Source organism: Conger conger, chromosome 15, assembly GCF_963514075.1.
Source record: "Conger conger chromosome 15, fConCon1.1, whole genome shotgun sequence".
NCBI lineage: Eukaryota > Metazoa > Chordata > Actinopteri > Anguilliformes > Congridae > Conger > Conger conger.
The window spans coordinates 13355579-13381213 of record NC_083774.1 but is presented as its reverse complement, the minus strand read 5'-3'; the positions used below and the strand labels follow the sequence as shown (position 1 = coordinate 13381213).

General features: G+C 42.4%; 1 protein-coding gene across 1 annotated transcript in view; it reads left to right on the top strand.

Annotated features, from left to right (window-relative positions):
- Nucleotides 1-25635, top strand: part of LOC133111916 (potassium/sodium hyperpolarization-activated cyclic nucleotide-gated channel 1-like) — a 50803-nt gene that overhangs the window by 1865 nt on the left and 23303 nt on the right. Inside the window, exons 2-3 of the mRNA XM_061222554.1 lie at nt 14047-14470; nt 24484-24645. Coding sequence (XP_061078538.1) covers nt 14047-14470; nt 24484-24645 — 586 coding nt within the window. The remainder of the gene's footprint in view (nt 1-14046; nt 14471-24483; nt 24646-25635) is intronic.

Genomic DNA, 25635 nt, shown 5'->3' with positions numbered 1-25635 from the left:
CTGATATCTTTACCCTTCTCCCTCCATCATAGCACTGACTTTGAGCTTTTGCCAACTTGTGGCATGCTTTATAGTTTCTGAAAAATGGCATTACGTGCATTGACTGCCACTGCAAGGGGGCATGGTATCATTATCTATGTTTCTCAAAGTAAGGGTGCTAGTGTGCCTGGCTTCAAAGCTGAGAGATCCTGAGCTACATTTATAGCAATGCAGTCGCGCCTCAGTGAGGCAGCAGGGAACAGCAGGAATAGTTCTCAGAGGAGAAAAAGCTGATTTATTTGCTTGTTTATCTATTGGTCCACTGAACCCACAGTTGTTTTACAATAGCATATCTACAAAGCAGTTGATTGAGAGTGTGTTGAATTCAGAAAGTCTTTGTGTGTGTGTGTGTGTGTGTGTGTATGTGTGTGCGTGCATGTGTGCGTGCATGTGTGCGTGTGTGTGTGTGTGTGTGTGTGTGTGTGTGTTTGTCCATCTGTCTGTCTGTGTACCTGTCTCTCAACTCAAAGGTTTTCTCCAAGATGTGTGCCTGGATTGCACTGCTCACACAGCCGTGAAGAAAAAGAACTAACCGCACCTGGGCCCTGTGTGAGTGCGTGTTTATTTGCAAGTGTGAAGTGCCTTTGCGTGTGTTTTAATGGAAACAAGGGGTCAAAGGTCACTAACGGGGAAAATATGGCAGACTGAAGCTGGCAGCCTCAGGAAATTCACTTGTTTTCTCCTCCCATATTTTTTTTCTCTCATCTGACAGCCTCTCTCAGATTACCATCTGCGCATGTGGCCCTTTACTCTGCTGAATTGTCCTTCCTAATTTTAATTGTTATGCATGCATACATTTTGCATTGACAATACTTCTTTTTATTTTTATTGTATACATATTTAACTGCAACAGTTATAATAGTTATTCCGCAGGTTGATTGATACCAGTATGTTATTGGGGGGACTGAGGGTGAACTAGTTGTAGATATATGCATCTTATTAAATATTAAACAAATGAGCAAGAACAATAACAACAATAATAAAATAATAATATTAGTCATTATTATTATAAGAATATAAAAAATTATAATAATGCTAATTACACTTAAATTGTAAAAATTAAATTAAAATGTGTGAAGATACTTAAGCAACTGGACTAAGACTACTTTAAAACTTCAGTCAGCCTGACCTTCATGAGAAAACTAAATTAACACATTTATTTCACTCAACAACATAAAGTATGTTTATCTCAAAAACATATATATGTAACTAGGTCTCCCAATGTACCATTGGCAAAGTTATACAAGCAGTTAAACAAACAAACAAACAAACAGTTAAAATCTTGAAATGTAAATGTTTCAATGCACTTTATTATGAATGTTGGTGCTCAATATTTGAATTCTGAGCCCGACATTTAAGGCTAACTTGTTATGTGACCAGTAGATGTTTTTAGGCTAGTTGTTAATAGAAAGCTAGCCAGCTCCAGCTTGCTAGCAAATGCTGCTTCTATTTGCTATTAACTTGTCTTTCTTATATATAATGCTATAGTGCAATATAAGCAAATTGTGAACACAATGATAATGCTCAATCAATCAAGAAATTAATTATCTTGAAATTTGAAATCTTTTGCACTTTACCTCAAGCAGAACTGCCAGTAATGGATCGTGACATTATGAAGTGGCTACCTGTATACAGGCCATTTCAACTCCCCTCAAAATGGCTGATATCAGTTAATTATGTTAGTTGACCACTATATTGCTTACCCTTTATTTTATTCTTGTACTTTTTACAATATCAACATTTCTATCAGCATCTATCTGTTTATTTGCTGTTTCTGTCTTCCTCTGTTTACATCCTCTATTTTACCCAGAGCATTGTGTGCAAGTACAATTTACTATCTCAATGAAATGCAATTATTTCTTTGTATTTGTAAAACGTATACAGTAAATACCAAGAATCTGTGAAGAGTCTGTGGTTCAATATTTCAAGTTGTCTCACTTATTGCTTTCAGTAATAAGAAAGACATTTACTTAATGTCAGAGAGACAAGAAGAGAGTGATAGATTAGTGCACAAAAAACAACCATCAGTGAGGACACTGTAAACTGCATTAATGAGCATCGTCATAAAGATGTCTGCATTAACACAAAATAGATACAGCTCTCCGTGATTATCACTGTGCCGAATCAGTGTGTTCAGCGAAAGATGGCTTTCACCGTATTTATTTTGAATTCTTTAAGCAATGGTGTTGGTGATCATTAATGTCCTGCGGTGCAAATTATGAGCTTGCAACACTGTCATTTGACAAGGGCTTGATCAGGGGCACTGCAATCAACGTCTCCTTCTGCTCCCACTTCAGAGTCTCGGAGGGGACTCTCCAGCCTGCCGTCGCCACACTCAGAGCGGCTCCAGACTCAGGAAACACGCTCCGGCAACTCTCTTTACAATATGCGCGTCACACCGTTTCTGTGTCACGGTTCCCCCTTTTTCTTTCTCATTCTCAAAAAGCCCGTAGCAGCTGTCCTGCCTTCGGAGAACATGTAGGACCTGCAGTCACACAGGCAGCCCGCTTCTTTCTGCCATACTTATGGTTTCACTCCACGTAGCCCTGCGTGTTATGGAATCCTCTGCACACAAATGTCCATTTGTCATTTTTGGGACTGGCTGATGCAGTTGTGGTCGCCATGTGCTTCACATTCTGGAAGCCTTTCTCAGTCCCCAGAGGAGATTTGGTGAATTCAGAGCCATTATCTGGTACCCTGAATAGTATGTGCCACCTCACCACTGAGTTTGTAGACAAAAGAAGCAGTACTCGACTTTGCTACCCAGTTATTTACAGAATCAAATCTTCCTCCTTGTGTGCATTTTTTTTTCACAGACAATCCATATTTGTGACTGACTCACCCTCCTGTTTTTATGAATAAGATTTCAAGGACAGAGAGGTAGAGAGGAACACAAGCATGGCACACAAGCGTTCCAGAAACACTACAGCTGCTTCAGGGTCTACCATGTGTATAGATTACAAATCAAACGCCTAGACTCCTCCGAATGATTAGAGTAGATTGAGATACGCTGCGTGATAATAGGAAGCCTACTCTATATGGAGTTATTCATAAAGGCTTGAGTCGTTTTGATTCATTCCCTCTCGGGTTTGGCATAGGGGATGTTCTTCCCTGAGGACAGAAATATAAAAGTAAAGAGTATCAGGGAGGGATAGGCGGGGATCTGTAAAGCCTAAGGTCTTTACTAACCTTGTGATGTTTCTCTGTAACATGGCCCAGTGACAAGGTAAAATTCAAGATGGACTCCCTTTTCTTTAGCATTCCAGAGCACTGTTCAACCATTTGTTGATCCTATGCCAAGACTACGTTTCCAAGAAACATTCATTAGCATTGCTGAAACTGAATGCAGCCTCACGTCTGTTGCAAACATTATTGCATAGTTAATATATAATTCATGTTCAGCTGATATGCTATTAAACTATTAAATACAAAATTACATTTACACAAGTTGGATGTGCCATCCATTACCATTAGTGCTGAATGTTATTTTAGCTTATCATTTGTTTTACATGATAAATAAGCACATTTTTTGCAGGGAGGGATTTTAAGTAATATTGGATCTTGACATAATACAATAAAGGTGGCAAAATAACTGATTTGCTTTGCATGGCAATGTGTACCGAAGAAACTGCATGACTTGCATAGCCCACATATTCATTTATACAGCTGTTGCATTTAATAAACGAGTCATTTGCTTAAGGTTACAACAGCACTAACCTGCCATGACTGCAAACCTCCATCTAGATATTAAGTCTTCTTCCCTAACCACCACTAAAATGAAGACTGGAAAAGCACTGCAGTGAATTACAGCTTTAATATTGTCAATTATAAATCAGAGAACAAGGAAATATGTCACAGCGAATTGCCTGGCACTGACTACCAGAACACAGCATTATTGGCTCATGTCAAATATTGTATAGTGTTAAGAAGAGGGAGGGGCATCCTCTGAGGAGGGCAAGGAATTAAAAATGGCGTCTTAATCCGATCTATAAGCTCACTTCAAGACCTAAACTGGGAGAGCTCCTGCTCCAAGCATTTATGAACATGTATCTTCCAACCGGATTGAGTTTAAACATGCAGGAAGCCTGAAGGTGATGGATTTCATCTGGTCCATGTGAGTGTGAGCGGTGACAGATGAAGGCAGGTTAAAGCCTGGTTTATGCCGGCCACAGCGACAGCGAAGTGATCCACATGGAATGTCTCATAGCTTTGCAGGAGAAGAACACTTCATGGACAGTATTATAATAGCACTGCTTCAGCAAAGTGGGGAGAAAAAAAGAAAGGGGTTTTCACATTTAAGCTTTTTTTTTAAGGAAAAATCTCCATTAAGCCCTGTCTTCTTCTGAAAGGTAGTGCTGCAGACACAATTAAAAAGGTTAAGTTGGGCTGGCCCGACATGTCTGTCACCCAGCTTGAATCCTCCCCCCACAGCCCAGTCTCTACCACTTTCTCATCTTCTGCTTGCTTTTGTCTTCCTCCGTAATCGCTGCTACAGCATGTGCCCACAGGGGCGACGGTGGCTCAGGCAGTAAGAACAGTCGTCTGGCAGGGTTGCCGGTTTGCTTCCCACCCTGGGCATGTCTAAGTGTCCCTACGACACCTAACCTTGCATGGCAGCCAATTGCAGTTGGTGTGTGTGTGTGAATGGCTGAATGAGAAGCATCAATTGTGCAGCTCTTTGGATAAAGGCTATATACATTTAGAGTCAGTGGGGTAAAAGTGTGGCATGCATGAATCTCTCTTTAATTCTCTTCAGCATGGCAAGCTAAATGTTTGATTCATGTCAAATGTATGAATGCAAAATAAGGACCAGCAGTGCGGGAAAGAAGATCGTAGGGTTGTGATATTAGAATATTTTTTATCTTCTTTCTCATTGTTTGTATAATTTGCTATGGTAAAAGTAATATGCCAGTGTACAAAATATTGCATATAACTTAGAAGCATCGTATATTTATATTTCTGGGAAAGCACTATATATTATTATTATTATTATTATTATTATTATTATTATTATTATTATTTCAAAATCATTTGAAATAACAAAAGAAAAGAGAACCAGAAAAGATGACAGTTGAATTTATTGTAAAAATTCAAAATAGCGACCTTTTTTTACTGGCACAGAATATCATGAACTGTCGACGTCACATGTAGAAAATATGCAAGTCCCATTCAGAAAACAGTGGTGACTGTTGGAAGACTGCACTCCTAAGAGTGTGACTGTTGGAAGACTGCACTCCTTAGAGTAGTACTCCTGCAGGACCAGATATCTGAGCTATAGAAATTTGATTCTGAAATGTGTGGAAGTCAATCAATGAAATAATAAATACATGAATACAGGACATTCCAGGACATTAGTTGTAAAATGTGTCTTTAGAACATAATGTCAGTAACTACACACTGAAATAAAAACATAAAAAAAAAAAGATGACTATATGTTCAAAACAGCACTTCCTATGTATTTTCCTAGTTATGGATGTGATGCTTTGACTTGGGGAAGAACCTATGCACTTGTAAATTGCTTTGGATTAAAAGCGTCTGCCAAATGACTGAAATGTAAAATGTAAATGTACAAAACGGTTTGCGCATGTCTGGAACCCTAATGAAATGTCGGTGGGATTATCTACGTATGATCAAGTAAATTAGCTCTGTGTTGTGCTACAATTCTAATATGAGACCTTTATATATTTGTTGAAAAAGGTGCTTTGACTTTTCTCGAACTTAATCGCGATATACATGATAGTTCTAATAATGTTAGACATTTCACGGTTTTTAGTACATTATTGAACAGTGTGCTGGGTGATATTTTCCTTTAGACAATGCCATACTTTTCAGAATTACAGTAGTGGTTAACTCTGGGATTGCCTTGTCAATACTATAAACTAATGCGAATTCTTTTTAGGCTAATTGATATTGGATAATCCACGTATGATTGAATATTTTGTGTTACATGTTGCCTTAAGAATCTTTCACATTGATTTGTCAGTAGTGAAGTTAATCACGTATTACGTATTGTGTACATGATCATTGAAGTGTAAACTTAAAAGGGTGGAGCATTCAACACACCATTTATTTTAATATTGGCCGATATTAATCCGAAACTGAGCATTGTCCGTGTACAGGCAGCTGAACCCCATCGTACTCTGAGTAACAGCCTGACAGGAGTATCTGCTGCTGCTGGATTAGGGCAGTGCAAGGCAATCCAAGCATTCTCCATTCCTTCGTCTCCTTCAAGTGTGCAGTAGATCGAATGGTATCATTTCCCCACTGTGAAATTGATAAACACTGATTCGGGTCACGTTGGACAGAAACGTTGGATTCCCCTGGGGCCTCCATCCTCTAATTGTATGAGTTATTGAAAATAGAAGCAATAGAAATAGAGGTACGGCTCACTTCCTCACCAAAGAAATCTAAAACATCACCAAACATACCCCCCCCCCCCCCCAACAAGGGAGGGGAACCACACAGGGAAACCGTCTGTTTTCTCCACGCATTGGTGATTTATCCCTGTATGAATTGAGGCCGTTTTTATGTTGGGAAGGGGATTACCGAATGCGCTAGAGGGGCTTGACAGCGGGGTAATCAAAATAGGCTGCCATGCCCATCTGAGCATATTAGGAGCATACATCAGAAGAGATTATTGGCACACAATTTATTTAATGGAAGGAGGAGGGGAAATGGCGGTGGGGGGGGGAAATGCGGCAGAGTGATTGAACAGCTCCACATGGGACAGGAGGCCACCCTGGCTTTGAGTATAGATGTGCTTTTTCACGTCAGTTTTTTCCCTCTCTCGTCGAGTATTTAGTCCAGCCGTGATTCATAGTCCTAAAACACATCGAATGACATCTGGGCCTGTTAGAGCACGGCATCATCATGCGATGGTAATCTGTCACCTCCAGACTTGCTGCCCGCGAGATTGCATCGATCGATACAGCATTTCCTTAATAGGAAAAAGGAACGCTTCAGCCCGTCTCTGGCCCACATCAGTCACACACGTGTCTGTTATCTGCACTTCTGACGTCTTTACAGTTTGTTAGTCTTACCATATTTTTTGATTTTCATACACGAGAACCATGACAAAGTTATCCACAATACAAATTGTGACTATTACTGGGATTCAAGCAAATTTGATAGTTTCATGTGAATATTAGCGTTATGCAGATAAAAACCTGTCCGCATCTGTATAAAACTAAATTATCTGCATCTATAGCTTATTTGGAAAGTGGAAAGAGTGGTGCCAAAGGAAGGGCGTGTATATGAACTATGCTCATGTTTTGCATAGTAAAATGCAAAAGTATTGGGACAGTGACACAGTTCCTGCCTTTATACTCCAGCGCATTTGGATTTAGAACAGTGAATGTGAGCTTAAACTGCAGGCAGTAATTTATTTTATTTTATTAATAATAATGACTGTATTTATATTTGGTGATCCACGTAAGGCTCTTTTAATACCTAGTTCCTGAATTTTAGGGGAGCAAAACTGTGTTCGTGTGTGTGTGCTCATGCATGTGTGTGTGAGTGTGTGTGTGTTTATTCTGTGTAACACTTATTTAAATGTTTTTTCCATACCTGGAGCTGATTCGTAAACAGTATTGAGCCAAGCAGACCTCTGCTTTGCTGTCTGATTCGTCTTCATGTGCAGAAACCCCTCCCTTTGCTGCCTGATCCAACCGCAGCTCTGATTTTCTCCAGCTGACAAAGCTAGGTCTGCCCCCTCTCCCCATGTCTCCCAGTCTGGGCTGGACACACACACCAGTCCCCACCCTCCTGCCCAATGTCTCACTCTGGGCTGGACACACACCAGTCCCCACCCTCCTGCCCAATGTCTCACTCTGGGCTGGACACACACCAGTCCCCCACTCCCTCTCCCCATGGCTGGACACACACCAGTCCCCACCCTCCTGCCCCATGTCTGACTCTGGGCTGGACACACACCAGTCCCCACCCTCCTGCCCCATGTCTGACTCTGGGCTGGACACACACCAGTCCCCCTCACCATCCTTTATCTCTGCTGATGTACACATCCGTAGCAGCCCTGCTCATTTCAGACGCCCCCGCACCGGACGCACCGCACCGATTCAAGGCGCGTCGAAGCCGCAGGGTTCCTGTTTTGTGTCTCAGCATCACTCATTCATCCTTCTCTAAATGCAGCTTTCATTCTCTCCATTAACACTGCCGGTGAGGACGATGTTTTAAAAACTATACGAGGCCTATTCTGTTCCATTAGATGGATGTGTGTCAGATGTCACCCGTGTGATGGGAGTGTGGGTTTCAGCACACAGATAAAAAAGTGTTTTTTTCTTTCTGCCTTTCTGGATTCACAGGACATTTTCTCAGTCAGTGTGTTTGGCCTACTCATGTTACATGTTGGGTATTTAGCAGTCAGACAGGTTACTGGATTAAGAGTGCCATCGTAATGGAAAATGGATTTCATTTCCCCCCCCCTCCATAGGGAAATCCTCATTTTTCTTCACTAAGCATGTCTACGAGGGATTGTTTCATGTCATTTGTCATTCAGGTCAATTCCCATTGAAAATTGTAGCTTTTCAGTCTATTAATGTTGCATGTTACTGAATGGAGCAGTTTTGTATGAGGAATTGTTGTTCCCTGAAGTTAAAAGCATGGAACTGTTTTGTAGCTTATGCAGAAAATTATACTCCTTATTTCATTTTTCACTGTCAGCTAAGCCTTTGCTTTTTCTTTCTCACACAGACACTGATACAGCATTCGACAGCTGGTAATGGCTGACCTCTCAAAATGGTGCCATTGCCTGGGACATACAGTAGATAAGACTTGCTAAATAAGCAAAAGTACACATGTGCCAGCAAGCCCTTGCTCAGCCTCCTTTTCGCCTGGACACCAAGTCTCCTGCGCTCTGACCCCGTGGCAGTAGACCCCAGGCAGTAGACCCCGGGCAGTGGGCAAGGACAGAGCACTTACACTCGGCTCTTGTAGCCGAGTGGATAAGGTACATGACTGGGACCCGCAAGGTCGGTGGTTCGATCCCCGGTGTAGCCACAATAAGAACCACACAGCCGTTGGGCCCTTGAGCAAGGCCCTTAACCCTGCATTGCTCCAGGGGAGGATTGTCTCCTGCTTAGTCTAATCAACTGTACGTCGCTCTGGATAAGAGCATCAGCCAAATGACATGTAATGTAATGTAATATAATGCACCAGGTGCTCCTTCTGTACAAATCGGCGAGACGCTGTACCCAGGGAATCTCCCATGTGTTCACCATCTCTCTCACACTCTCCCTCTCTCTCTCACACACTCTCTCTCTCTTCCGCCCACTCTTCTATTTCCTGACTCTCCGGTTAAAAGCATTCCCTGAACATTGACATTGCAGCCCACCCCCGGCTATTGCCTGTACCCAGCAGTATGTGTAGCTCACCCTGACTGAGGAGGCGGCCGATAGTAATAACTCGCTATTTTACTGCTCAAACAGAGAGCGAACCCCAGCTAGGCAACCTCCCGTCACTGCGGTGAAAGGTGCAAATGATCCCTGTCACACCATAAATCACCACAAGTCAGGATTTCTTTCACCTGGACAGCATCGCATAGGTATGTAACCTGTGAGAACACATATCTTTAAAGGGATATTTAGTAAAAAAAAAAAAAGGCAGAAATCACACAAAGCACCAAATACTTTAAAAAAAAAATAAATTAGATGTAAGGGAATGACATGAGCATTTTAATGTGGCCACAGTAGTCTCAAATTAAGGTAGTAAACAGGATACACGTTTCATTTAACAATGTTTGAATGAAGAATGCATAACAGAGCCCACTAGTACTAAATACTTATGCAACTTATCTTCACAAACCTAACAGTGAGGCTCTGAAAATTGTACCGCTTTATTCTCACTAAAATCCATGTAGCATACAAATGACAGCTGTATTAATTCAACTTCAAAAGAGGAATATTAGGAAACGAAAACTGTTATTGCTGGGGAAAACGTCATTGTATTAAGAATGGGTGCATTAGTTGGATGTGTCACCGAACAGCCTCACACAAGTTTTTAAAAAGCCAAACACTTCAAAGCCAGGATCCTCTTCAAAGGTCTGAGACAATTAAAAACTTTTATTTTTCAAAGTATAGCGGACGGTACTTTTGCCAACAAAGAAGCACTTCAGTGCTTTGCTGATAAATTAGATACGTAATAGATCAGTCCAACCCTACCCTGTAATCTTATTAATGGAGGCCCTCTTTTTTGCAACGTTGGGTAAGGGTTACTTTTCCCATCGATTTTTCCTCTATCCCCCGTATGCGCTTAGCAAATTCATCTGTTTTCTCTCACCTCCAGGTTGAAGAGATTTGCTTTCCTTCCGGCGAAATCTTCTTCTGATAGCGGCAGTGTTTAGAATGATAAAACAGGGTGTCTGTACTAAATTTAGCCGCCTGCGCGTGGAACCGCGGTGGTGGCGATAGGCTCACAGCGTGCCTGCCGGCTGCGCTTAGCCGCCACGGCAGTACATTTGAGTGGATGTCAACAAAAATGGGATTAACCCTTTTAACCTGCTTCTCTTCCCTTACTCTTACTTCATTTGGTCCTCGTTGGAAGGGGGAGGGGGGTGTGGGGGGGGAGGGGGGGGCTGTCAAATGGACTCCTGTGTGTTTATATCGACAAGTTATTTGCACAGACGCGGGGAGTGTTTGCTTTTAAGATGTTGCCCGTGGGAGTATAGGCTGTCCAGGTTAATGCCTGCATACACAGCTGATGTTAATTGCAATCTCTGGGCATAGCTTTAAAGTGCATACCTTACTGTAGTATAGTCTGTCTTCCCTCTATCTTTCTGACAATCCACCATGAAAATGTAATGCCAGACACTAGCTTCTAATCCTGTCCAATTAGTTGCTTGCCCCTGTGGTGCTGATGTGATGCTCTTACTATAGGCTGGGCAAACAGTGTAATTCAGCAGTGCAGTGAGCTCATATGACCTGAGGCAACTTACTCAGGCATAGAGCAGGACAGCTTTTCTGAAGCATTGTCCTTTGCCTGTAGCCTAGACGCTAGGGTACATAACTGGGACCCAGAAGGTTGGTAGTTCAAGCCCCGGTGTAGCCCTTGAGCAAAGCCCCTAACCCCACGTTGTTCCAGGGGGATTGGCCCCTGCTTAGTCTAATCAAATGTACGTCGCTTTGGATAAAACTTTCAGCTAAATAACTGTAACGTAGTGTAATGTATTGTCTTGACTGGCTGCTCAAATACTATTAAGTTTGTCTTCCCAACCGTGGCTTCACTTTATTAAATAGAACTTTTGCAGGTTCAGAATGATGACTCACACCATAAATGAAACCATTGCACAGAAAGTTAAAGCGGTTATTGTATATGGGGGAGCACGGTCAATGTTTTGTAAGGTAGTGCAAGCCTTTTTGTCCTCATTCAGTCAGTGAGATGTAGTTTTAAAGGGGACCACCTCCCAATGCACTTGTTTCTGTTCTCTCCAGGTATTTGTCTGACAATGTCAAATGACTAATACAAAGACAACCCCATTATTCTTGTATAACATCAGCTAGCAGCTATGAATAACACCTCACAGCTAAGGTGTGTAGTCATAACCACTGAGTCATTGCACCCTCCAACAGCAGATGCAGTACAATGTTCAGAGTTCCCAATTAGACCATATGTACTCTGTTAGAGTTGAATTAACGCCGGCCATTTTAGAGTGCAGACACAAAATACTGGGCAGAATAGCTCCCCATGCCCTGTTGCTGGGGGCACAGTGAAGGTGAACATGTTTGGCGGATGCCCATATATCAAGGCTTCCATTATCACCAGGTGTGATGACCAGGGCTCAGGACTGCATGGTTTTGGGTCCAGACAGCCTGTTATTTTATTTAAAATTCATATTTTATTCATATCGCAGGCAGTGTTTGTTTGTGGAGTCACACGGGGGGCAAATGTAGACCCGTCAGATGTGTTTTCCTTCGCCTCTGTTTCTCCCATTAATAGAGCAATTCAGTTCATAATATGGTAAAATAATCCCTATTATATAACAATGAACTGATGTCCGTTTTAGTGGGGCAGCATCAAAGCTGAAACCAAATATGTATACATGCAGAAATATGTGTTGATATACCCACACAAAAAAATAAAAAAACCTACAGACCAACATACAAATGCAAACACTGATACATCCTCACACACACACACACACACACACACACACATACACACTACATTATATTAGGCGTTTGCAAACGCATAACAGGTGTGACTCAGACAGGTGTGTATGTCTTGCCTTCTTAGGGGAATCTGACAGGAGTTTGTCCAGCCTTTTCTTTCATCAAGGCTCAGAGGGAAAATGGGAGACAGCTCCCTTGTCTTTACCCGTTCCCTGCTTGACAGGATTGTAAATTTTACCTGCAGATGTCTGTGTACTTTAGGGTGACCCAGTTATAATACACAATTGCACACCAGCTGAGGGAACTGTCACACAGTTGACATATTGGAACAGGTGTCATGTCAATTTTCAGTGAGTAGGAGAACTCGGAGCAGATACAAATGTCTTTGCTAGCATACACATTATTTCTCTCAGCTTTCCGCAATTTTTGCTGCTACTCCTAATCTCCAAATCAGATATGCTGTCGAGTTTGACTGTTTTACTAAATACAGTATAGGGAACAGCGTATTGAAACATGGGATATCCTGAATGATTTCAAGTCGCTGGTTTGATATGTGCATCGCATTTGTATTGAATGAGTGTGTCTGCATAGGGGCCTGGTTAGGACAAAGCCCACACACCACAAAGACAGATGTTATTACCTATGAGCTATGACCACATTTTTTACCAGATTATTTACAATAAAAGAAGAAACCACTAATTGGAAGAACCGAAGCCCACAGTTCCCCCACCCCCACCAGTGTGGTCTCACTCTTTGTTGTACAGCATTGTTTAATTTAATTAATTATGTGACTTGCCACCTGGCCTTAGGGCCTACATTACCAAGTACTTTGCATGATTGTACGTGCGTCCATGGGCCTGCATGACTGTGCATTTTCCAAATGCTTGTGCCTGTTTCTGTTTCGTTTATGCAAACCAGTATTAAATTAACACCAGCACACACTATCTACAGTAAATACACAGGTAACATAGTCTCACTGCTATTAAAATGCATTCCCAACACTGAAAATTGTCCACCTCAAAAATAATCTTTTGACTTGGGATTTGGATTTTCCCTTCCAGTGAAAGACTATCAGCATGGCGAATGGGATCTTTTCATTTATTCTGGCTCACTGCTCTAAATTGGTTCTGCTCTGTGATGGATTTTTATGGATGAAGTACACTTCTGTGAGGAATCCAACCCAGGAGACAGGCTCAAAATGCTGAACTTCACTCTTCCCACAATCCATAAAGAGAACAAGGATAGACCATCCTTCATTCAGCAAAATCAATCTGCAGTTAATTATAAAGCTGAAGTGGGCTTCAATTTATAACCAAACACATTGACACTGAGGATAAAATGCCTTTTCTGCCCTTTGTCTTTCTTTGTTAGAGTTGCAGATGAGCAATAGACGTGACAGTTGTCTATTGACATTTCCCATGCTGTTTGTCTGTGGACAGCTGACGTCAACATGCACTAGTTTCCATGTCAGTTGGTACAGTCTGTGAGTAATTATCTGAGCGGATTGGCTGCATTTTGAGCAAAATAAGTGTTGCAGGGGCTTCACATGGTTCAAAAATAATGAATCCAAAGTGGGTTACACAAGAAAAGGCTACTTAAAATGGCTTGACACTCTTCTTGTTAAGTGTAGTTCAGTTAGTTTAGACATGTATTTTATATTAAGCAGTCATCCACAACCCCATCACCTCCATGATCTCCATCTCCATGACTGTTAGGACAGTCAGTCACCTTCCCCAACTCTGACACCTCTCCTGCCTCCACTTCCTCTCTCAACTCTGTCACCTCTCCTACCTCCTACACCTCCCCAAACGCTGTCACCTCTCCTGCCTCCGCCACCTCCCTCATCTCTGTCACCTTGATTCCTGCCTGTTCTCCTCCCCGGCAGGTTTTACTGGGACCTGACCATGCTGCTGCTCATGGTGGGTAACCTGATCATCATCCCCGTGGGCATCACCTTCTTCAAGGACGAGCACACGCCACCCTGGATCGTCTTCAACGTGGTGTCGGACACCTTCTTCCTCATCGACCTGGTGCTGAACTTCCGCACGGGCATAGTGAAGGAGGACAACACCGAGATCATCCTGGACCCCCAGCAGATCAAGATCAAGTACCTGCGGAGCTGGTTCGTGGTGGACTTCATCTCCTCCATCCCCGTGGACTACATCTTCCTCATCGTGGAGACACGCATAAATTCGGACTTCTACAAGACGGCCCGCGCCCTGCGGATCGTCCGGTTCACCAAGATCCTGAGTCTGCTACGTCTGCTCCGCCTCTCCAGACTCATCCGCTACATCCACCAATGGGAGGAGGTAGGCAAAAAGAGATTAAAGATCATGTGATCACAGATTACATTAACAGCTAAAACTTTGCCTTACTCTATGTGATGTGTTCTGTGGGGCACAAGAGAATGAATGTGTGACCACAAAAAGGTTAAAATCATTATTTTTACAACCATACATATGTACCATGCAAAATCAAAAAAGTCTGCACATTATTTCTCTGCATATTTTCTAAAACACACCATTCTGTTATTAACAATATCCATACATGTCTATCATCTTGTAAGAACACTGAAGTTTTTAGGAACCTGTCTTATAATTAACCTGGTATCTACTGTATTTGCTAGCCATTTGGATGGAGCAGTACTTTTACCATATTAATGTCAATTTAATATGGCAGCCATTTCATGAAGTGTTTGTTAAGGTTGAAGGACTATTATGTTCCTGAAGTGTGGTAACAAGGTCATCTTGACTGCTGGCCACTGCTCAGTGAGAATGCAACATGAAAGCACCTGGCAGGGACATGAAAGGCCTGCAATAAAAAACAACCCAGATTTTTAGCCAGAGAGTCAGCTGTGGTGCTTTTCTAATATGGACCCTTTTCTGAACCATTCCTGGCAGACAGGGTGATTTTGAAAGCAATAACTTTTGGGACACTATCATCCAATAGTAACAAGCCACAAATGTACACGTTGATAATTTGCTTAATTTATTCAGATTTATTACTAAAGGGAAACACATATTGACATTTCCCACAGTTTGAATGTTAGGCTGTCGCTTGTCGTTCCCTATCTCCAGTACGGCTTTAGCCTTTGTCTTATTTGGCTGTGGATGCTGCAATTATGCTGGCAGTGTAATGTGGAGCGAACACAGAAACATGCAATGCTGGAGCCAAGAGGAAACAACAGCAAAATGAGCTATCTTTAGAAAATTAGGGAAATCATTTCAGTAATAATCTGCCACGTGCCCGGCCCTCAATTGGGTAATGCACGCACAAGCTATTAGCGAGAGGAAGTATGCTGTCAGAAATGGCTAACTGGTGCGATGTTCATTTATAGAGGAAAGTTCCGACTGCCAGCTCACATGTACGGAATCCCTCCAGGATTAGCAGAGGGGTAGCTTTGATTTCCTTGGCAGTTTATTTCTTCACACTGCCCACAGATTTGTTTTCTTCAAACATAACTTTTTGTGATTAATAACCAAAGACCTTTTAACATGCAACAGACTGTTGTCGTAGCAGCTATTCAAAGCTGAATGGTCGTCCTTTTGACTCATAATTAGATAGACGGGCACATTGACTGCTTACGAACTGATGGGAGTGTTTGTGAAAGCTAGTATTAGACATCCACAGCTGTGTGTTAAAGCTGCATGTCAAAGGAGCAGTGAAGTCCAGTTGTGTCTACTGTATATGATAATATCTACATGTTCCATTCTTCGAGGAATCATAGACTTTTGGTCATTCTTTGGAAAGTACATGTATTTTTAAGTACACTTGTCAGTTCTATGTGTACTGACTCAGCTTATTTACTGAGTACCAAAATGCTACTGATTGGCTTCATATATTCATTAGTATATCTCAATAATTGTCCCTTATTTTTTCTTTTTGCTCAATTCAAATGTCATAATTGTGTGGCCTGTAGCGTAGTGGTTAAGGTAAATGACTGGGACACGCAAGGTCAGTGGTTCTAATCCTGGTGTAGCCACAATAAGATCCACACAGCCGTTGGGCCCTTGAGCAAGGCCCTTAACCCTGTATTGCTCCAGAGAAGGATTGTCTCCTGCTTAGTCTAATCAACTGTACGTCGCTCTGGATAAGAGCATCTGCCAAATGCCAATAATGTAATATAATGTAATGTGTGTGTCATCTCATGGCTGCAACATTCTCTGTCACTGTGTGACATTGCAAGCCAGCTTCTCCTCTCCCCCAAAGTCCCCCTACATCTTACGAGCAGCCCATCAGCACAGTCGCTGCTTCAGAGTTTTTGGAGTAGGCAGACTGCAGACACTAAATCTACCAGAGGAGTCAATGAGACGAGGATAATCCTGCTGAAGCCTACCCTCTGTCCCACCCTCAGGCCACACCACAGCCAATCACGTACTGGCCTGCCGGACTGACGGCCTTGGTCAGCACTGACACAGTCTGCTTCTGCAGCATCACTGCCTGCCTTAATGGATGTTAAAATGGCGAACGGTCCCATTCTGCTGCAATGGAGATCATTTTTATTCACAGGCTTCTCACAGACATCACATTTTTATTGTTTTGGCTATTCTCCAAGATCTGTGAGAATTCCTATATCTGTAACAACGTTGTTTGCAGAGCCGGTGAAAGCACAACGTCAGATTGCCCAGCACAGTGGAATTCACATGAAAAGCTTTACTTTCCGAATCTGTATGTGCATGCAATACAGCGTGATTGTTTCCACACATGCCAAGCAGAATGTTGCCCAATCAGGACGTCTTGAGCCATAAAATCTCAAATGATTATTTTTCATCTGTCAGCAGGCTGACTGTCACTTTCTATAAAAGGTGTGTCAAAGCAGGGCGAGATTGAGCAGTGCAGTGTCCCTGCAGGTGCTGCTACAGCCTGTGATAGCCCTAATCACAACCACACATTTTCTCGCAAGACAACTCCTGTCATTTGGCATTAAGCCCCCACTGATGCTAACGCCAAGCATGATGCCTGTCTATAGTCCTGTCTATATGTATGTGACAGGGAGAGAGAGAGAGAGAGAGAGAGAGAGAGAGAGAGAGAGAGAGAGAGAGAGAGAGAGAGAGAGAGAGAGAGAGAGAGGTATACAAATTTGGAGTCATTGGGCAAATTCTCCAAAATGTCCTCCAAGATGTAGATGAGTTAACTCCGTTGTGAAGCGTTATTAATTGTCAGTTGAAACTATTCCTCTTTCTGCCAATTGCGTAATTGCTTAGTTTCTGCCTCAGCATTAATCGTCCGCGCATGACACAAATCACACCCACAAAGCCACGCGAGCACAACCGCAGCCCCCAATCACACGCCATTATCTAATGACGCCAACATTGTGACTGAAGATACGTTAATAATGCTGGCGGCTCCGTAACACTTTCCAAATAAGTGTTTGTCTCAATGTTATCCAGGCAGAATGACATCTGTGGGCGTATGACACTGCCGGAGAAAATGACATTTTAAGTGGTGTGCAGATATCTGTCATATGGTGGGGAAGGGGGGGGAGACACAATGTCTCATGTACCCTCTTACCAGCTCAGTCGCATGCAGCATAATACGTTACTGTGATAAAAATAAAATGCTCATCGGATATCCTGCTCATTTGAATCGTCCCCTGCAGACAATGAGGTGACCTGAATTGAATTAGTCAGCATGTTATTAAATGGCATTCAAACGGGGCACTAATGACTAATCCGTGAGAGCAACCTACTAGCAATCTCCGCTGGCTGTCTAAATACACGCCTGATGATTCAGGGTAATTTATAGCAACAACTGCACTAAAAGCAATGATATTGTGAAGTAATTTTAAGAAATAAATATTTGTATTTTGAGTACAAATATTAAAAAGAGAAACTTATCCAACTACGCCGTATAAGGACGATAATCTGATACCTATGAGGCATTTATTGCAAATGTCACAATTTAATTGCTTTGGCTGTTAATAAAATGTATAAATAGTGCATTCGTTGCGCTTTGCAGAAAAAAACAGTTAACAAGTTAGATCATAACACGCATTAGACGGAGAATATTTTCACTATGATAAAAAAATTATATCTGTGGTTTTGATCTCTGTGCCAGGAGCTTTGGAGGAATACCATCTGTGTTTGTTTATAGCGCAGAGTGGAGGAGTCCATCCATATTAATACTGGCATTTGGGATTGTTAAGATTTACAGCTCCCCGGCTCTGCGGCGTGCTGGACGGGAGGAGAGCGGGAATCCCAGGGCTCTCCGATAAGACGGCTCCGCGGTACGAGCCGCCGCGCCAGCCGCCCGCGCTGGAAACGGCCCCCTTTCATTCCCGCCGAAGAGATCCGCGCAAATAAACACATCATGCAAATCGGCCAATCAGCCCCCCACTTTGGAGACCAAACATTTGGGGCCAAGGACTGCTACTTGAGAGATAAGAGCAGGAGGAAGAAAGGGTTTAATCGGGCATTATGGGACGCACAATGAAGCATTCCAGCTGCGATGACAGGGCCTCAAGGCTATGAATGCACCTTTTTGCGGTATTAATATAAGTATGTAATCCCGTGAAAACCCTCACGGAAACTCTTCTCCAATTTATCTCAGTGTTCTTTAAATCCCTCTCCGGGTTCATTGGCATGCACGGAAGCACAATGGCTTTGGTTTATTGTTGGTAGTGCTTTGGTTCGCTTTACTTTGGCCCCCGAAGTAGAATGGCGTCATGCCGAAAAGTCACTTTAACCACATTGAAGTGAATGTGAACATTAATAACCTGACCTGGTTGTACTAAGCCAATGATGTGGTCTGATTCTGACATTCATCAACTGGAGTGCTGCATTTATCAAATTATATGGCATTTATAATATCTATAATATAGTCCGAGGATATAGATTTTGGGTCCATCCTATGTTCACATCATGCCCATGGCCACAAGTGTGCAGCAAACATTTTCTTTGACATGGATTTATTTTATTTCTTACAATTCCATGGATAGTTTCATAGATCCAGTATAATAAACAACACAGGTATTTGCTCTCTGCATTTGTCAATAAAATAGATTTTTTTTTAAATAGTGCATGCAGATATATGCAATCAATGAGTGACTGTCTTTATATTTGTTTAGAGCTACTCTTTACACAGTCCACAGGCTACGCGCTAGCACTTCCACTGTGTACTAGCTCTTGCACTATGTGCTAGCCCTTCCATTGTGTGATAGCACTTTCACTGTGTGCTAGCACTTCCGCGGAGCGCTAGCTCTTCTACTCTATGATAGCACTTGCACTATGTGCTAGCTCTTCTACTGTGTGCTAGCATTTCCACTGAGTGCTAGGTCTTTGACTGTATGCTAGCCCTTCCACTGAGTGCTAGCTCTTCCTCTGTGTGATAGCACTTCCACAGTGTGCTAGCTCTTCTACTGTGTGCTAGCATTTCCACGGAGTGCTAGGTCTTTGACTGTATGCTAGCCCTTCCACTGAGTGCTAGCTCTTCCACTGTGTGCTAGCTTGTCCCGCTGCTGGCCTGAGAGCTGCCACTGTCCGTGGTGCTGACTGCGGGCTTCCCCTGACTGTAGCCCAGCCTGGTGCAGTGAGGGGAGCCCTTCTCTGCACCAACCAGCCCTGCAGCCTGTTTATTTGCTTAGTGCAGGATAAGGTCCAATACACATATCCTCAGGGTTTCAATTACGCTAGATGTTTAGCAACATTATAACTAAGCAGCATTTGCTGTCCTTTTAGAGCACTCTCTCACCTTCCATCTGCATCACACGTGTCAGCATAGCTGACAATGTGGGATGCAATGACCTTATGAGACCTCTGCTAGGAATCTTATAGGGTCCATTAATCAATGCTGATAACAATGCAATTAAGGTTAGTGCACTCCACTATCAATTAAAAGGAAATGCATAACGATCCATCATAGCTTCTATACTATCCTGTATATTTTCATGGACGGCGTGTGCTTGTGTGTGTGAGAGAGAGAAAGGCATAGTGAGAGAGAGGGTGTGTGTGTGTGTGTGTGTGTGCATGAGAATGAGGATGAATGAATATTTATGATACATGTTTGAGATTTAAAAGCTTGAAAATCCACAAACTTGTATTCAGCCAAGAATGAATATTTATGATATATGTTTGTGATTTAAAAGCTTGAAAATCTACAAACATGTTTTCAGTTATAGTGTGACTGCTAAAATTCCAGTTGTTCTGGATCTATCAGCATCAGCAGTCTTTATAAGCAATGACAGTGTCATACTTCAGTAGTATCCCTCACTGTTTTATATGTCAAACATTGTTATTCTATTGCAAGTTTAAAAAAAACGTTTTTGTAATGTCTGTACATCCGACTCTGAGGATATACCAGGAAGGGATATCCTTGAAGAATGAGACAGCGCTTTGCTTTGCCCGTGTATTTGAATTGAGCAGAAAAAAGAGCTAATGTGAAAATCTGCCCCCTTTTGAACTGCATTTGAAAGCTACTGCTATTTAATATTGCCAGTGCTGTGTGAAGATTTGCATGGCATTATTCCAGTCAGACCTGGAAAAGTGCTCCTCTTCATTCTGTGATTTAACAGTCCGACATTTACAGCTTCATCTTTTTTCCTTGCATCTGCTCATGATACTTTAGGCTGTTACAGGCAATTCCCCAGATGTTATTGGAAAGAAAGCTTTGTGCATTGATATTGCCATTGGTAACGATACTACTAGTCTTGTACTATGTAACAGTTAACCCTTATTGAAGATGACATCTCAGCTGCTCTTTGAGTGGTTTAAAATCCGGTGTCCTTCATGTTCAAAAGCCTTAATATTTTTGTTGAGCAATGTGTTGCAAAATCACTTTTTGAAAGTTTTTTTTTCCAGCTGCAGGAATCTACTGTAGTAATGGTATATAAAGCAATGCTAGAAATTATAGAAGCATTGCGTTGTTATGGGGTAATTTATTATTTATTCATATGCTACATTTATTTAATGTGATGGAGCTCCATTTATTTTAAGATACAGAAATGCTGGGCTTTGTCTATTAGCCTTGGGAAAATATGAGACTCATAACATAAATATGAGACTGCAATCCTTGATGGTGCACTGGCAGCATACCCTTGAGCAAGTTACTTGACCCAAATTGCCTCAGTAAATACCCTGCTGAATAAATGGATAGCATGCACAATTTACACTTTATAGGGTCTCCTCAATAGCGGTGTCTGCTGTGCAAATGCATAATGAATTTGATTTATGAAAATAGATCTGGGTTGTTTCAGAGAGAGTAGTGCTCTCTCTGTCGGGAGACAGCAGAGCTTCCTGGAGGTAACTCGTAGCGCTAGATGACATCACCGTGCCTGAGGGTAGGCTTTGAGGATAGGCCCGGGGAGAGTGGGATTTCTCCACGGCTCGCTGTGAACCCAGGTGCGTCTCCTAACTCCGACAGACAGCTCGCGCCGTCGTCTGGAACAGCCCTGCTGAAAACGCCGATGTGAAACCCGAACACGGCCACCCACGCAATTCCCTGCACCCGGAGACGCTTCTCCCTCTCCCGCTCTTCCCTCGACGTGACGGAAAAACAATCCAACGGTGTTAAAAGAAAGAACAATGGTGAAGCATGAAGGAAAGTGCCGGAAGGGAGCGTTTGGAGCCGCGTGACGATGACACGCGATGGCGAGCGCGGCCGTGGCGGATTCCTGCCACCCCGCCGTGTTATTCCTCCCCTGGCTCAATCCGGGGGCAGAGGGTGTCGAGTTCAGCATAACCCGCTACAGCGTAGGGTTATAAACAGCCCTGCATTTCTCTTAACAAGGAGGGCGATATTGTTAACTGTGCAAACCGTGGTCCTCAGGACACTACCAAACTCGGTGTGACCTGGGGCTCCCTGTGTATGCTGGTCAGGGTCCCAGTCACAAGTACAATTAAAAGAGGCTGTTTATCACCTTTAATGTGATACTAATGTCTTGCCTGTTGTGTAATTTACGATCATATGGCTGTGTTCACCTATTCATGGCATAAATAAATAAATCTTCCATATTCAAGTCCCAGGAATTTTCATTAGTCAGACGTAATTTTCTGCAATGTAGCAAGTGATTAGAAAGAGGCTATAGATGTAGAAACCATGTGCGTAAAATAAAGACATCAAAGAAAAATCTAAGCAAATGATCAGTCAAAACTGTCTTGGGTTCATAAATTTAAAGCATATATATGAGAAAAATATTAGAAAAAACATTATCTGATCAAGCCAGTGATGGCAACAAAAACTAGAGCACATAGGACTGAGTTTTCGAACCTCATAATGTGCTAAATTATTAACAGATATCAAACAGCTAACACTCTTTGCTGTAACTTGCCATCTTGTGGCTCCATCCATGCCCTTACAGTGACCATACCTAAAGTAGAGCAATTCAAATTCACAGTATCAGCATATGAATATAAAAAAGTGGCTTTTTTTTTAAGCTGCCAGATTTTTTTGCACAATAACTTCCCCTCAATACTGTAATATACTAATAGATTCATACAGTACTTATATAAGTAGTAAGTGTATCTATATAAGTGTATGCAGTATAAGGAATATTACTTTATAAGGAACACTATGCTAATACTGGGTAGGGCCTCCCTTTGCTCTCAAAACAGCCTCAGTTCTTTCTGGCATGGTTTCCCCAAGATGTTGACAACATTCCTTTGAGATTCTGTTCCATGTTGACATCATTGCATCACCCAATTTCTGCAGATTTGTCAGCTGCACAGTGAATCTCTCATTCTACCACATCCCAAAGGTATTGGATTCAGATCCGGTGACTTGGGAGGCGACTGAAGAACTCATTGTCATGTCCGTGAAACCAGTTTGAGACGACTTTTGCCACAAAGTGGCTAAGTATGTCACAAAAACATTCCCCACACCATTACACCGCCACCACCAGCCTGGACTGTAGACCCCTAGCATTGCACTGCTGCTACACGATTGGCTGATTAGATAATCACATGAATAAGTAGGTATACAGGAGTTCCTAATAAAGTGCTTGGTGAGTATATGTAAGTGTAATATATACCTGCACATCATTTTATGAATATCTGCCATTCGTTACTGTGTTGAATTGGCTGACATCACATGTATAGCCCTGTTTGCTAGGAAAAGTGATTGTTGTATTGGCTTTTTCATATTTTAAGTGCGTAATTTGTGTAACTCTATGTCATTTCCATCCTAATAAGCGAAGCATTATTTTTGCCCTGCTCCCACTATGAGTACTATTTCCGTGGCAGTTTTTTTTGTGATGTGCAATGGGTTATATAACGGAATATTCTCTTTAATTTCACAGCGTGTATCAGATTAAGGGCACCGTGGCCTAGAATAGGGGTGAGATTAACACTGAGTTCATACCTCCCCATTATATTCCACTTCTAATCTCATGGATACAAGAGGAACAGGATGAACACTGAGTCAGTGTTTCTGAAGAGCAGAGATGAAAGCTGGGGTGAGAAGAGGGAAGAGCAGCAGGAGAGCTCTGTGTGCCACAGGTGCAGCAGTCTTAATTGGGCTGTAGGCTGCTAATCTCTGATCTTAATTGGGCTGTAGTCTGCTGATCTTAATTGGCCTGTAGTCTGCTGATCTCTGATCTTAATTGGGCTGTAGTCTGCTGATCTTAATTGGCCTGTAGTCTGCTGATCTTAATTGGGCTGTAGTCTGCTGATCTTAATTGGGCTGTAGTCTGCTGATCTTAATTGGGATGTACTCTGCTGATCTAAATTGGGATGTAGTCTGCTGATCTAAATTGGGATATAGTCTGGTGATCTTAATTGGGCTGTAGTCTGCTGATCTTAATTGGGCTGTAGTCTACTGATCTTAATTGAGCTGTAGTCCACTGATTTTAATTGAGATGTTGTCTGCTGATCTTAATTGGGATGTAGTCTGATGATCCTAATTGGGCTGTAGTCTGCTGATCTTAATTGAGCTGTAGTCTGCTGATCTTAATTGGGCTGTAGTCTTCTGATCTTAATTGGGCTGTGGTCTGCTCATCCTATTTGGGCTGTAGTCTGCAGATCTTAATTGGGCTGTGGTCTGCTGAATAGTAAATGGCAGGCATTTATATAGCGTCTTTATCCAAAGCGATGTACAATTGTTGCTTCTCCATTCACCCATTCATACACACACTCACACACCGACGGCAATTGGCTGCCATGCAAGGCCCCGACCAGCTCGTCAGGAGCATTTGGGGGTTAGGTGTCTTGCTCAGGGACACTTCGACACAGCCCGGGCGGGGGATCGAACCGGCAACCCTCCGACTGCCAGACGACTGCTCTTACTGCCTGAGCCATGTCGCTTCACAAACTATCCTTAAATATTTCCCAGTAGGATAGTTGACACACAAACCTTTTCATACCTGCCTCCCCCTCTCTGTTGGGCCACTCAGATCTTCCACATGACCTACGACCTGGCCAGCGCCATGGTGCGCATCGTGAACCTCATCGGCATGATGCTGCTGCTGTGTCACTGGGACGGCTGCCTGCAGTTCCTGGTGCCCATGCTGCAGGACTTCCCCGCCGACTGCTGGGTGTCCAAAAACAAGATGGTGGTGAGTGCTACTGTACCTTAACATGTCCTCTCACTCAGGTCATCTCATCACAACTAATGGCTACACTTTTATATATTTCCAAAACCCTATACAGTACAGTACAATAAACTCCTTGTGGTTCTCTAAGGTGCTTCAATCAAACATTAGCTCTATTTCCACTATTAAAGCCCTTATTACAGACTAAAGATGACCAAATGTTTAACATTTAAGATGCGCAAATATTTAAGATTAGCTAATGTTTTACAGACAAACAATTCCAGATTGATTCGCATGATCCTGTGGGCTGGTTGTAGGTTGGACTTCGTACACTGAAAGCAATGGTAACTCTAAATCACCACTAATACAATTGTATGTGAACCAATAAATAACAGAACGTGTACCAATTTCCTGTGAATCTCACAGAATTGAATTGGTACGTTCCTGTGACCGCTCTATGCCGCCGCCTGCATTTATGTGGTTGAACCACAAGATGACTGATGTGTCACCCTGATCCTACCGCACAATACACACGGTAATGTTACACATTACAAATGGCCGCAGCCTCTTCTGAGACCTGGTTTAATGTGTGTGGATTTATTCCCAGGCTCATGGCAGCTTGTAGACATCAAAGAGGATTAATCAGTGCTCCATGAATGCCCCGTTCCCAAAATAACAAAGACGATCCCATAACATTCAAATTAGATTCTAAACACACCAATGACAGGACGCAACAGAACATCTCAGCATCACAGAATATATCGGGAATATCTGCTCATTCCACAGCATGCCGTTTTAAACTATTTAATGACTGTCATTGCATTGGACTGCAATTTCTCTGATAAACTTCCTTGTCTTCAAACAATAGAGTTCCCCCCCATGTCTCTCCATTATGTAATGATTGCCTTGCTTTTGATCAGAAGCTGACAAGAATATTTCTGTAACGGCAGGACTATATTTGTATTTATTGCACATTACTACCTTATTCTTATATGATTGTGCTGTTGTTTGACC